Source organism: Porites lutea, chromosome 9 (assembly GCF_958299795.1).
Source record: "Porites lutea chromosome 9, jaPorLute2.1, whole genome shotgun sequence".
NCBI classification, from domain to species: domain Eukaryota; kingdom Metazoa; phylum Cnidaria; class Anthozoa; order Scleractinia; family Poritidae; genus Porites; species Porites lutea.
The window spans coordinates 3,959,053-3,973,622 of record NC_133209.1 but is presented as its reverse complement, the minus strand read 5'-3'; the positions used below and the strand labels follow the sequence as shown (position 1 = coordinate 3,973,622).

At 45.8% G+C, this 14,570-nt stretch overlaps 1 protein-coding gene across 1 annotated transcript; it reads left to right on the top strand.

The window, feature by feature from the left end:
- The first annotated feature begins 247 nt into the window (after positions 1-247).
- On the top strand, positions 248-2,210 carry LOC140948168 (uncharacterized). The gene is made up of 2 exons (XM_073397391.1): positions 248-2,062; positions 2,196-2,210. Exons 1-2 carry the CDS (start codon positions 467-469, stop codon positions 2,208-2,210), a joined length of 1,611 nt encoding a protein of 536 aa, XP_073253492.1. The 5' UTR covers positions 248-466.
- The last annotated feature ends 12,360 nt before the right edge of the window (positions 2,211-14,570 follow it).

The window sequence follows — 14,570 nt, the reverse complement described above, 5'->3', positions numbered from 1 at the left end:
ATCCACCAAACATCAGATCCACCGATCTAGCGATCTACAGATCCACCGATTCAGCGATCTACAGATCCGCAGATCTTACGATCCACCGATCTACTGATCCACCGATCTAGCAATCTAGAGATCCACCGATCTACAAATCCACCGATATAACGATCTACCGATCCACCGATCTACTGATCAACGGATCTAGTGATCCACAGATCTGTAGTAACATGAAGTACTAACTGACCGCTGACCGGCGGTAGAGCTGTCATTCGAGAGAGCGGTATGAATCTATCGTATTAAAGTATGTTGTGTTGATGCTGTCGTCTCTGTACCTCTTCGGACTCAACATGGTGTCAGAAGCGTGACCTTCCTACTAGCCTACAGTTGCGGAGATCAAACCAATCGGAGAAACGGATCAAATACTGAGACGAATTGACCGGTCAAACTTCACGCGGATCCTACGCACGTGGTTCAAAACAAGATGGCGGAAAGCATGCCATTCGCCAAACCACCGGAACCGCTGGAAATTTCGATGGGAAATCCTGCTCACTCGTGGGGAAAATGGAAACAAAAATTCGAAATTTACCTCAAGGCAATTGGAGCTTCAAAGAAACCCGATGAAATGAAAGTGGGGCTGCTATTAAACCACATCGGCGAGCCGTGTTTGGAAATTTACTCGAATTTCACCTACCTACCTGAGCGTGACGACCCCGCGGGAGGAGAAGAGAAACTTCCAGCCGAAGACTCCGACAACTACGCGACCGTTGTGGCAAAGTTTGATGAATACTTTCAAAAACGGGACCCTCAACTCATGCTGCGAGAGAAATTTTGGCTTCACCTTAAACGAGAGCCCACACAGACCTTTGATTCGTGGGTGGTGACTGTCAAGGAAAGAGCCGCCGAGTGCAAGTTCCCAGCCGATTTCTATGAGCAAGCAGTTAGAGACAAACTTACCTTTTCCTGCAAGGAAGACAATTACAAGCTAAAACTCTATGACGAGGGAGCAGCCCTTTCACTCGAAAAGGCAGTGAAAATCCTGTCTTTGAAGGAAGCAACAAAACGTGAGTTACACGAATCAAAAACCGCAGAGATTGAGAGCGTCACACCGCGAGGGAACAGGCAAGACCCTCATGCTGGTCAAGATACAGAGCAAAGGAACCAGCGAGACTTCAAGAGGAAGCCCTTCCAAACAAGTGGCCGGAACTGTGGGTATTGCAACCGCCGACACCCCCCTGGCAAGAAGAACTGCCCAGCTGCAGATACACGATGCAGCAAGTGCAACAAAATGGGACATTTCCCTATCATATGCAAGAGTGTACCTCCAAGGACGGTCAACGAAGTTCTTGAAACCGAGGATAACTTTAGCCTCACATTTGTGGGAGGGGTTTATACACCCACTAGTCCAAACACCTCCAAGGCCGAACCAGCAATAAACTCTCAAACCAGAAGGTCCGACCCTGGATGGCATGTCAACCTCAAGATTCAAGACCAAGAGACGCTGGCATGGTGCATCGACACAGAAGCACAAGTGTCTGTGATGCCTGAGCACATCTACAAGTCTTCATATGGAACACTTTCAAAATCTGACAGAGAACTTGTCGGAGCAGGGGATGTTCCTTTAAAGACCCTTGGATGTGCAGTCATGAACCTCCAACAAGACGAAACAGTCATTAAAGAACGAGTGTACGTAGTCAGTGGGGCATCCAAGTTGCTTCTGGGGATACCCGCCATCCGAAGTCTTGGTCTTATCCATGAAATCCCTGGGACATACAGTGTTAAAGCTGTCCATCAAATGCCTGATAGCCATCCACTCCAATCAGGGACCAAGGAGGACATTGTCAAGCAGTACCCATCACTTTTTCAAGGCCTTGGCAAATTGGAGGGTGAGCATACAATTCAATTGAAGGAAGGGGCCACACCCTTTTGTTTGACCACTCCCAGGCGAGTACCACTGCCACTAATGAAGCAAGTGCAAGAGGAGATCAAGCGTATGGAACAACTGGACGTTATTGAACCAGTGGATGAGCCGACAGAATGGTGTTCACCGATTGTGGTAGTGCCAAAGGCCGATGGCAGGGTGCGGATATGTGTTGATCTTACCAGGCTTAACCAAGCGGTCCGCCGAGAAGTCTATCAAATGCCCACAGTTGAAGAGACCCTGGGAAGCCTAACGGAAGGCTCAGTATTCTCCAAACTTGATGCCAACTCAGGGTTTCATCAGATAGTCCTAAACCCAGAAAGTGCCAAGCTAACTACCTTTATCACGTCCTTCGGCCGTTACATGTTCAAGCGTCTTCCCTTCGGCATATCCTCAGCCCCAGAACATTTCCAAAAGAGGATGGACAAAGAACTCTCTGGAATAGAAGGGGTCAAGTGCCGCATGGATGATATTCTAATCATCGGGAAAGACCAAGCGGAACATGACAAACGACTTAAGCAAGTCCTTGACAGGCTAGTCGAGAGGAAACTAACACTCAACCTTGAGAAGTGTTTATTTTCTCAATCCAGGTTGCAATACTTGGGCCAAATCATTGACAGTGATGGAATCAGGAAAGACCCCTCCAAGATCAAAGCCATCACCGACATGGCAGAACCCCAGAACATTGCAGACCTGAGACGTTTCCTGGGTTTGGTCAACCACCTTATGAAGTTTTGCCCAAATCTAGCTGAGACGACGAAACCCTTAAGAGACTTGCTCAAGAAGGAGAACGCGTGGGTGTGGGGCACAGCCCAACAAGAAGCCTTCCGACAGCTGAAAGTAGACATGGCATCCGACCAAGTTCTTGCACTGTACGATCCAGAGAAGGAGACCGTGGTCTCATCTGATGCCAGCAGTTTTGGACTTGGTGCGGTCCTCGTGCAGAAGCAGCCGTCCGGTGAAATGAGGCCAGTGGCTTATGCTAGCAGATCAATGACCGAGACAGAGCGTCGTTATGCCCAGATCGAAAAAGAGGCCTTGGCTATCACATGGGCACTTGAACACTGGGCTGAATTCTTGATCGGAATGAGATTTAAAGTGGAAACCGATCACAAGCCATTGATTCCATTGTTTTCCACAAAGCTGATTGACGAGCTACCAGTACGCATACAACGCTTCAGGATGAGACTCATGAGATTTGACTTTGCCATCGCACATGTTCCTGGTAAACTCTTGTACACAGCTGATTCATTGTCTCGATCTCCCCAGGAGGGTAAAGCCCAGGAGCCTAAGTCATGGGACGACCTACATGACGAAGTCGAGTGCTATGTGAATGCTGTATTGGTAACCCTACCTGCCTCCGACCAGCGGTTAGATGAGATACGTTCTGAGTTGAAGAGTGATGACACACTAAAAACTGTGATGCAGTATGTGCAGAATGGATGGCCTGAAGAGAAACGAAGAGTCCACGGGCCAATAGCTAAATACTGGAGTGAACGTGGCAACATCTCCCTCCACGACGGCCTGCTCCTGAGAGGACGACGAATCATTATTCCTCCGAGGCTGCGGGCAGATGTATTAAAGCGTCTTCATGATGGTCATCAAGGAATTACCAAAACACGTGCAAATGCGGCCTCCTCAGTGTGGTGGCCTGGAATCTCCCAAGACATCACAAGAGTCGTGCAGAACTGCGCCATGTGCGAGAAATATCGCAGAGAACGCATTGAGCCAATGAAAGGTACTGAGTTTCCAGAACGACCGTGGAGCAGAGTTGGCGTAGACTTCTTTCAGCACAAGGATAAACATTACCTCCTAGCCGTAGATTACTTTTCAAGAGATGTAGAGATAAGTCAAGTGTCCAAGAATGTAAACTCTGCCCAGACTATCCTGCAACTTAAGAAGATCTTCAGTCGACATGGGATTCCAGACATCTTATTTAGCGACAATGGCCCCCAGTTTGATTCACACCAGTTCACTAACTTTTCCACAGACTGGCAGTTTCAACACATAACATCGTCTCCAAGATACCCCCAGTCCAACGGTGAAGTGGAAAGGGCGGTCCAAACTATGAAGGCGGTCTTGAATAAGAGTAATGACGAATACTTGGCTCTCCTGAATTACAGAGATACTCCATTGCACCACGGTTACTCTCCAGCACAATTGAGCATGGGTCGGAAACTTCGTACAAGAGTCCCCTGTCACCCGGAGGAGCTAAAGCCAGAGACCCCAGACCGTGATCACATCAGAAGGAAAGAGAAGGAGTACCGAGCTAAGATGAAATTCGATTATGACCATAGACACAAAGTATTAGAGGGAAAGGAACTGTCACCCGGTGACCGCATTTGGATCCCCGATTTAAAAGAGGAAGGAACAGTGATTAAGCCACACGAGAGTCCAAGATCTGTAATCATACAGACCCAAAACGGACAAGTGAGAAGAAACCGCCGGATGACAAGAAGAGTTCTGGTGGGAAGTTCTCCGGTCCCACCCCAGAATGAAGACTATGAGAATCATGAGCCGATACCAACAAGAGAGAGGAACCCAGACGTATCCTCAGCTCCTGGAGCCAGCCAAGAAGACTATGTAGAACTACCTGTCCCTGGGGACCAACCAGCAGTGGACAAGCCCTTGCAGCCTGAACCGATGCTGACACGCCTTAGACCTAGAGGAGCTCTAAGAAGACCGGACAGACTTATCGAACAATGCTAAGATTAGTTTCACTTTAGGACACTGGAGAACTGCGTTGTCCTTATTGACATTTAGTTAACTTAAAAAAAAAAAAGGAAGATGTAGTAACATGAAGTACTAACTGACCGCTGACCGGCGGTAGAGCTGTCATTCGAGAGAGCGGTATGAATCTATCGTATTAAAGTATGTTGTGTTGATGCTGTCGTCTCTGTACCTCTTCGGACTCAACAAGATCCACCGATGAAGCCATCTACTGATCAACGGATCTACAGATCCACCGATCTAGCAATCTACAGATCCACGGATCTACTGATTCACCGATCTAGCGTTCCGCGGGTATAGCCATCTACACATCCACTAATCTAGCGATCTACTGATCCACCGATTTAGTGATCTATAGATCCACCGATCAAGCCATCTACTGATCCACTGATCTATAGATCCACCGATCTAGCGATCCTCCGATCTAGCGATCTGCACATCCACCAATCTAGCGATCTACTGATCTACCGATCTACCGATCTACTGATCCTCCGATCTAGCGATCTATAAATCCACTGATCATGCAATCAGGTGATCTACTGATCCACCGATCTACAGCTCCACCGATGTAGCGATCTACCGATGCACAGACCTAGCGATTTACACATCCACCGATCTACAGATCCACCGATCTAGCAATCTACAGATCCACCGATCTAGCGATTACACATCCACCGATCTAGCAATCTACAGATCCACCGATCTAGTGATCTACAGATCCACCCATCTAGCGATCTACAGATCCACCGATCTAACGATCTACCGATCCACGGATCTAGCGATCCATCGATTTAGCGATCTACACATCCACCAATCTAGTGATGTACTGATCTACGGATCTAGCGATCTACAGATCCACCGATCTAGCGATGTACACATCCACTGAGCTAGCGATCTACAGATCCACCGAACTAGCGATCTTCTGATCCACTGGTCTAAAGATCTAGACATCCACTGATCTTGCGATCTACACATACAACTATCTGGCGATCTACTTAACCATCGATCTAGCGGTCTAGAGATCCACCGATCTACCGATCTTTCGATCTAAAGAGCTACGCTTCCACTGATCTAGCGATCTACAGAACCACCGATCTAGTGATTTACACATCCACGGATCTGGCGATCTACTGATCCACCAGTCTAGCGATCTACAGATCTATCGATCTACAGGTCCACCGATCTTCCGATCTAGCGATCTACACATCCACCGATCTAGCGATCTACTGATAAACCGATCGAGTTAACTAAAGATCGACCGATCTAGCGATCTACTGATCCACTGATCTAGTTATCTACAGATCAACCGATCAAGCCATGTACTGATCCACTGATCTGGAGATCCACCGCTCCAGTAATCTGCAGATTCTCGGATCCAACGATCTACCGATACACCGATCTAACGATATGCCGATCTAGCGATCTACACATCCACCAATCTAGCGATCTACTGATCCACTGATTTAGCGATCTACAAATCCACCGATCTAGGGATCTACGGTTCCACCGATCTAGCGATCTACTGATCCACCGATCTTGCGATCTACAGTTCCACCGATCTAGCGATCTACACATTTACCGATCTGGAGATATACTGATCCCCCGATCTAGAGATCCACCGATCCAGCGATCTAGAGATCCATCGACCTAACGATCTACCGATCCACCGATCTACTGATGCATTGATCTACAGATCTACGTATCTGGCGATCTACCTATCCATCGATTTAGCGAACTACACATTCACCGATCTGGCGATCTACTGAACTACCGATCTAGCGATCTATAGATTCACCGATCTAGCGATCGACCGATCCACCAATCTAGCGATCTGCACATCCACCGATCTAGCGATCTACTGACCGACCGATCTAGCGATCTACTGATCCACCGATCAAGCCATCTACTGATCCACTGATCTACAGATTCACCGATCTAACGATCTACCGATTCATCCATCTAGCGATCCGCCGATCTAGCGATCTGTACATCCACTATTTGTAAATTGCAAATATCTTATTATCCACTCCCCTCAGGGATTTTCAGGGATAATTGCCCCCGAGGAGGCACTCTAGTAACTCGCGTTTATATTAAGGAAAGTACTTACAGTTGAAATATATAGTCATATTGCTTGAACAGGGGCCGCGAGGAATCGTTAGGTAATGATGACGTTTCTATTGTTTGCGCCCGCAAGTACGAATAGTTAGGAAGACGTAAAGACAGAAAAGATTGAAGGGACCGCTTAGGTAGATTTTGTGACCTTTATTGTGCAGTCATACTTCGATACTCTTTTGCGTTACGCAGTGACATTCTGTGGAGCAGTTGTTTTGAAAGTTATGGACCAAAAGACACTTGTTAAGCGCAGATGAGGTTATAAGGTGCGTTTAACTGTGTATACGAGTTCACAAATCTTTGATTTATATTGGAAACCTTGCCAGACACTCTTTCTCTCTGTTTGACCGGAATAAGACTCAGCCTCAAACAAGCAAGACGAGTGAACAACGGCTAGCTTATCACTAGCAGAACGATGGATGATTATAGACATTAGCTAACAATAAAATTCTTTGCTGACTTATTCCCTGCTTACAGATGTCCGTCCGTTATAAAGTTTCAAAGAAGACTAGAATGCGCGAGCGTAAATCGATCAAACGTCCTTTTAATTTCTAAGGCTCACTTTCCGGCAAATAAAGTGAACTGAATGTAAAAAGTGAAAGAGGAACAGCGAAAAATTCAAATTCTAATAAAATCTTTTCTTATGGTTTAGAATAAACTGTTCTCGAAACTGAGAATGTTTTGATCAAAGCTGTGTAAATCGAGCTGAAACTGTGCATGGGACCTTGCGTTTCCTGTATTTAGCTCACCTGTTGTATGGAATGTGTGTGAAAATCTTCATTATGAATCGGTATATTTCAAAGAGCTACACAACCAACAAGAATACTATTGACCGACAATATACAGAACGGGAGTTGCTGTAGTGTCAACTATTACCAGTTTACAACACTGGTTGGGGGACTTTGCCAGACTGCTTAAGGTGCAGTTTACAAGTAATGAAGGGATGAGTAATGATGCCCCCATATATGAGAGTGAAAGTGAGATAGACCACTACACCGGGTACTACGTGCCCTACTCTTTATGTTCTTCAACGTCCCACAGATTTAATACATGTGCAAGGGCTTGTGAGACGGGCCTTACGGTTTATCGTCCTTATCCGAGAAGACTAGAAAGTCTAACCGTTTGCAGATGTTATTACAAAGGCAGCACTCTCTCCTCAGTTATTTAACGACCCTGAGTGTTGGTCCGGCCGGGGTTTAAACCCACGACCTCCCGCTCAGCAGACCGGCACTCTCCCAACTGAGCTAACCGGGCGGCGGTCGATCTACTGATCCACCGATCTAGCGATCTACTGATCCACTGATCTAGCGATCTACAGAGCCACCGATCTGGCGATCTACAGATATCTCGATCTAGCGATCTACAGATATCTCGATCTAGCGATCTACACATCCACCGATCTAGCGATCTACAGATCCTTGGATCTAGCGATCTACAGGTCCACCGATCGAGCGATTTACTGATCCACCGAGATACACATCCACCGATATACTGACCCACCGATCTAACGATCTATCGAACCACCGATCTACTGATTTACCGATCTAGCGATTAACACATCCACAAATCTAGCGATCTACTGATCCACCGATCTAGCGATCTACAGATCCAACGATCAAGCGATCTACCGCTCCACCGATCTAGCGATTTACTGATCCACCGATCTACAGATCCACCGATATACTGATCCACCGATCTAACGATCTATCGATCCACCGATCAGGGTTTTCATTTGAGGCCGGAGGCCGGACGTTTCGTCCGGTCGTTTGCCATTCCACGTCCGATACTTTAAGATCAATATTGGCGATTTTTTTTACTACTGTATTATATATTTTTCTTACTAAGGCATGTCATGAACATACTGACTAGAGGATAACAGAATAATCAATTACATTCTTCAAAACGGCCATATAACTCTTTTTTCTTTGCTTATTGAGCGGCGGGATATTTTATTGGTTTCCCCTCTTCTGAAGTGACTTGAATTGAATTCTGAATTGAAGTGACTATTTCGTTCTCATTCCTGCTCGGCCAAGTCTTGAGGGAAATCCCCAAGTAAAACACGCAACTTGTGTTAGTCAAACTGTTGAAAGAATGAAGAGGATAAGCGAGTTTTTCGTCCCGACGGCCAAGAGAAAACAAGGTAAGTTGAAGGGCATGATTATTCTGAATGAGTGTTTCACTGTACTGCGCTGTGAGCAGTAAAGATGGTAATTTTCTCCTGACCGAAGAAAACAAAACAATGTCTCACGGCTGCCCTTTGCTAATGAGGTCACTATTTACAAGGTTAAGTTTATATTTCCCTTATCCAACAATCAAAATACGACTTGGACTTTGAAATAGAAAAAACTGAAAGATTTTATCTTAAGACAAACGAAAAAAATAACACAGGCGATCTCAAAAGTGATACCCTGGGTATCAGAGGTTTTTTCTCACGGCCCGATGATACTTCGCTTCGGCGGTCACGCGGGTCAAACAAAGACTTAACCGAAACCGGAAACCGGAACTAAAATTACTCGCCTAGTTTCACGCACGAAAGGATTTAATTCATGGATGTCGATTTTATCATCGGCAGACGCTGGTTCATAAAATCCTTGATAATGTCAACTTTGAACACAGACAACAGTGATCATTCAGTAGAAATGAATTGACAAAAATATTGGTGTCTTTAGGGGAAATTCTAACGCAAGCAACCATAGATGAAGAAAGCCTGTCCGAGGCAACAAACTGTGATCCAATGCCTGCAAGTAGTAATGAGAGTGAAAAGCCAAGTTGTTCCTCTTCAAATACTGCTTTCCGAAAGAGTCCTCAAACAAGTAAAGGACCTTCTCAATCTTCTTGGGGTAAAGAAAGGGAGACAATTATGTTGAACAACACTTTCCCTGACGTAGATGTGCACCAGCAAAACCTGTGTGGTATTAAACACACCTGTGAACTTGTATATAGTGTCAAATCCCCAACTGAAAAGGTTACAAAATTCCAGCATTCTATGCTTAGTAGACCAGAAGCATATGATCCTGAAACGGGGATATGGTGGCTTGTTTTTCAAGCAAATGAGGGTATGTTTTGCCTTCTTTGTAAAAATCATGACACTCACAATGCCAAAAACAAAACGAAATACTTTAACGAAATCCCAGCAATAAGATTCAAGCCTGAGACAATCAGAGTACATGCTGATTCTCCTCAACACAAACTAGCCATACAATTAGAGATGCTGCAGCGAGGATCAGAGTTTCAGAAGCAATTAGATGACAAGGAAAAGAACAAGGGAAAAGAGTGCAAGAAAATTTTCGAAGTTGTTTATTGGCTAGCTAAAGAAGAGTTGCCAAACAGAAAGTTGTCCTCGGTTCTTGAGATGATAAAGAAGATTGCTGGAGTTGATCTGAAACGTCAGTTCCCCTACTCGTCAAAGGGAATTGAAAGAGAGCTGTTTTTAACTCTTGCACAGGTTTTCAAAGAAAAGATTAAAGAAAAGATTGGTAATGGCGTTTATGGCATCCTCACTGATGAGGTCACCGACATCTCTTTGACGCAGCAGCTTGTAACTTTTATCCAGTATTATGACAGTCAAAGCTGTACCACCACCACCAGTTTCCTTGCAATATCAAACACACTGAAAGGCAACAACTCGGCAGATGCGCCACAGATCAAAAAAGTACTCCTCGAACAGTTGCAATCCGTTGGGTTAGAGGTACAAACCATGCGCAGCTTTGTCTCTGACGGTGCGTCTGTTATGACTGGGGCCAGAAACGGGGTGGCAAAGCTTCTAAAAGATGAGAACCCATTGATCCTGTCTTTCCACTGCTTAGCACACAAACTTGCTCTTGCTTGTGCTAGCTCTGCAGATACCCTTGACTACATTGCCCACTGTGAACTACAGTTACACCAGTTGTGGAAGCTATTCGAGAATTCTGCAAAGCGCACTGCAACGTATCTTAAAGTGCAAGAGAGCACAAAGAATCTTACACTAAATTCGGCGGGGAGGAAGCAGGTAGCAAAAAAGCTGAAGAAGGCTTGTCGTACACGCTGGTTGTCGTTAGATAAATCGGTAGAGGTGGTATTTACGGATTTCTGCGCAATAATCGAAACGCTGGAGCAGCTTAAAACTGAACCAACGGGATCAGCAGCGGATGGTCTCCTGAAAAGAATGAAAAAGGTGAAATTCATCGGCACCATTTACATCCTCCACGATGTCTTGCCAGTATTATCACAATTAAGCAAGCGTTTTCAACGAGGAAACGTAAACTTCTCACACCTGCTTCCTGCAATCAAGGCCACACATGCAAAACTAAACAGGCTTAAAGAGGACAAGGAATGTTTGAAAAAGCTGCAGAACGACCTCACTCAGAATGGAAGGCTTCACCGTTGTGGTTTAACGCTTTCAGACGACAAGATGCAAGAGCTGTGTTCTCTCATGAACCGCTACATTGTGGCCCTGCAAGACAATATCAACAATCGCTTTGAACCCACTGTACCCCAAGTTAGCGCCTTTTCCATCTTCGATATCGCTGATCTTCCAAATGAAAGTGACCCGGGATTTGAAGACTATGGCCAGGCAGAGATAAAAATCTAATCCAGCTATTTGCAGATCTACCTATCTAGCGATCTACTTATCCACCGATCTACAGATTCACCATGTACTACGTGGCCGGTGGGGGGCGGGGCCTCATCTTTCACTCACCCATATACATACCGCTACTCAGATTTTCCGAAATGTTCTTTGCGATCTTCCCAGTGTCTAGTGTGTCCGTAATCGATTTGTGACAATGCATCAGTAGGCAGTCGTTCTGGTAGTTCTGCTTCACAGTGCTTTTAGGTAGTTCTTGAGTCGCCTGAGGGCAGAAATTGTGCCCTCTGAAGTTTACTATGTCACAGGTATTGTCAGGTAGATCTTAAATTTTCTTTCTGCAGCAAAATGTGGGGGACTCTGGTGACAGGTCCTACCCTTTTCTCGGCACGTACAGAAACTGTAACGAAGCCTTCTTTTTTTCACTGACAGTGGGGATTTCATACTTGTGAAGAATGAGCTATTTACATAAGACGAGGACGACTATGAGTCCGAAATTTTCTCAGCACATAGTAGTGCTCGAGCGCGAACCAGCGTCATTAGGGACTTTAAGATCCAACGACGCGGACGGGAAAACGTGATAGCCGTCGTCAATCTACTACGGGTTTCAGCGGGAATGTCATGGGGTAGGCTTGGATAACTTCTGCCCGTAAAATGGCTTATTCTGCCTTCCGGCAGTGCTCGTGAAAATCGCTTATTCTACTCGGACACCCTTATTCTGCTTCAGTTCTGCTCGGTATCCGAAAAAGTTTTCGGCCCTTTATTTTCGCAAATAAAGAAAGGGAGCCTAGGCCTGACCCCTAAAAACTAATTAGATATTTATTATCTGTAGCAAAATTGCAATTCGTTTTAGGCCCTGTCCACACGTATCCGCTTTCGTTTGAAACCGCACCTTTTTTTCTCCGACTTCAAAAAAATTTGCGTCCATTCCTAGTGTTTTCGAATCGTTTTCGCTCGTCCACACGTTTTGAAAACGATAACTTACCTGACTGCGCATGCTTGACGCCCTTCCGCCATCTTGAATAAGTTTCTAATATTGCGCGGAGCGGATTGGAACTGACAGTGTGACCTCAGCGTTTTTCGAAAAGTTCCGTTCTCTGCTATGTCACTGCGTTCCGCCGCAGAGAAAACGTTTAACTTCTAATCGGCAGAAAGGCAACAACACGTTGAAATAGGAAGGACACGACCAGTTGTGTCGAGACAATGCCCAACCATTCTAAAACCTGGGTAGGAACCCAAATAGATTTCTCCTCATTGGCGACCACGCCCGCGTTGGCCAAATCAGATCTAACAGCCGAAGCAGTACTCTGAGCTACCGAAAAATCATGGAGGCATCCGGCGCCGTCGTCTAAATACAAGACCAAGGGTATGCCCCGGGAGCGCCAATGCTTAACTAACGGCCTAAAAACCTTTGTGAACACGTAAGGCGCTGACGAGAGACCGAACGGGAGCACGGCGAAAACAAAAAACCTGGGCTCTACAGAGCTACCGAGGGGCCACTGAAAGCCTAAAAATGTTTGAGATTCCTCATGAATGCTTACGTTGTGATACCCAGACTTCATATCGAATTTAAACATATAACCTGGCGAGTGTACGTAATTAAGAAAAGTCCTACTATCCTCCATTTTAAACTTAACTTTGGGAATAAACTTATTGACGTGACGGAGGTCGAGAATAAGCCGGCACTTTCCCACAGAGCTAACGGATACCGTTAAAGGATTGACAACCGTGGGAGGCGTAAAAACTTCAATAACAGAACCCGCAAGAAGCAGATCAGAAATAGCACTGTCAACAAAACTGGCGTGATCTAAGGCAGACCTATTGTTACAGAAAAAAACCCTAGGAGGCCATGAAATAAAAGGAATGCGATACCCGAAACGGATGATATAAAGAACCCAAGGGGAGGAACCGATACTAACCCAACCTTGCTCCTGAGCCTATCCTTATAAACTATGGGCGCTGACCCCTGCTTATACTCAAAACCACGAGAGGACAAACATTGTTCGTATTCAGAGTCGAAACAGTACTTATCTTGTGAGAGTAAGTCAGCAAACTCCTCCTCCACACGGGCGTTGACATCACCCGCCTTCGAGCCAGAATTCGAAGCTGAATAGTGAACGCCTAGAGCGCCGGAAGCCTCCTGCTGTAAAGACACCATAAACGAATTTTCAGGGACGGTTAACGGCGCCTGTGGAACTTGCTGGCAGCTGGCTAGATGAGCAGCCGACGTGAAACCTTGCGAGACGGACCGGGCACTCCTTCCACCAGTGGCCTGAAGAACCGCAGTATCGACAAGGTCCTCGGGTGAATTCACGGTTAGTAGTGAAACTGTGTTGGTTTGTCGAAGAGGAAGCGAACGGCTGTGAAAATTGCCAAGAACGCTGGCTCCCGTTGAACTGCCTTGAGTAAGGGGAGAAGAAAGGTTGAGCTTGACGATTTCGGACCGCAAATCCCTCAACATTACGCTTCTTTCTTTGTCGAGCTTGATCTCTCAGAGCCTGCCTCTCTGCAGCGCGAATTCTCTTGTCGTCGTCCTCGCTCAACGAGACGGGATTAGATTCGTAATGTTTAACGGTCAACCAACCGGCCTCGGACGAATCCGCGATCCGGTTTCGTTAAGAATTGAAAACGCCTCAGACTCGGGAGGTAGATCGGCCAAATGATCCTTAAGTGAAACAAGCTTGGCTAACACTTGACCGTTAAATTTGAAATTACGTTCGTTGCCGGTGTGATTAAACTTGATCTCCGACTGTTCCTTCAAAGAATTAGAAGCAGAAAGGGCGGCTGAGGCAACCTCTTGCGATTTCTGTACCTCGGACGAAATAACTGATTTGTGAAGGGCGAGCTGACTAACAACGAAATCTTTGAAACTAGCAAGATCTTGCTTTGTAACAGGCTCGTCTCCCATACTACAAAATTAAGCTCGGCAAGGTGCGAGCGGTAAAACTGGCTGTGTCGAGTGACTAACGCGAGAGGCGACAAGGCTTAAATACCGAGATGTGACGTAAAATCCCTAGAGGATCAAACTGCGGCCATAAATGCAAATTCCGAACATAAACACATTTTTCGTCTACACGTACACGCGAAAACAGCGTTTTCAAAAAGTTCCACTCTGGAGAGCGTTTTCAAAAATTTCCTTTTTCATTATTTATCGTTTTCATCGGATACGTGCAGACGGAAGTTGTATCCGTAGAGAAAAAGTTGCGTTTTCAAATGAAAACGGATACATGTGGACGGGGACTTACTTTTAATGTGAGTGCG

Bases quoted from the DNA above. Each gene is read 5' to 3' on its own strand.
- LOC140948168 (XM_073397391.1), top strand. From the start codon at position 467: ATGGCGGAAAGCATGCCATTCGCCAAACCACCGGAACCGCTGGAAATT.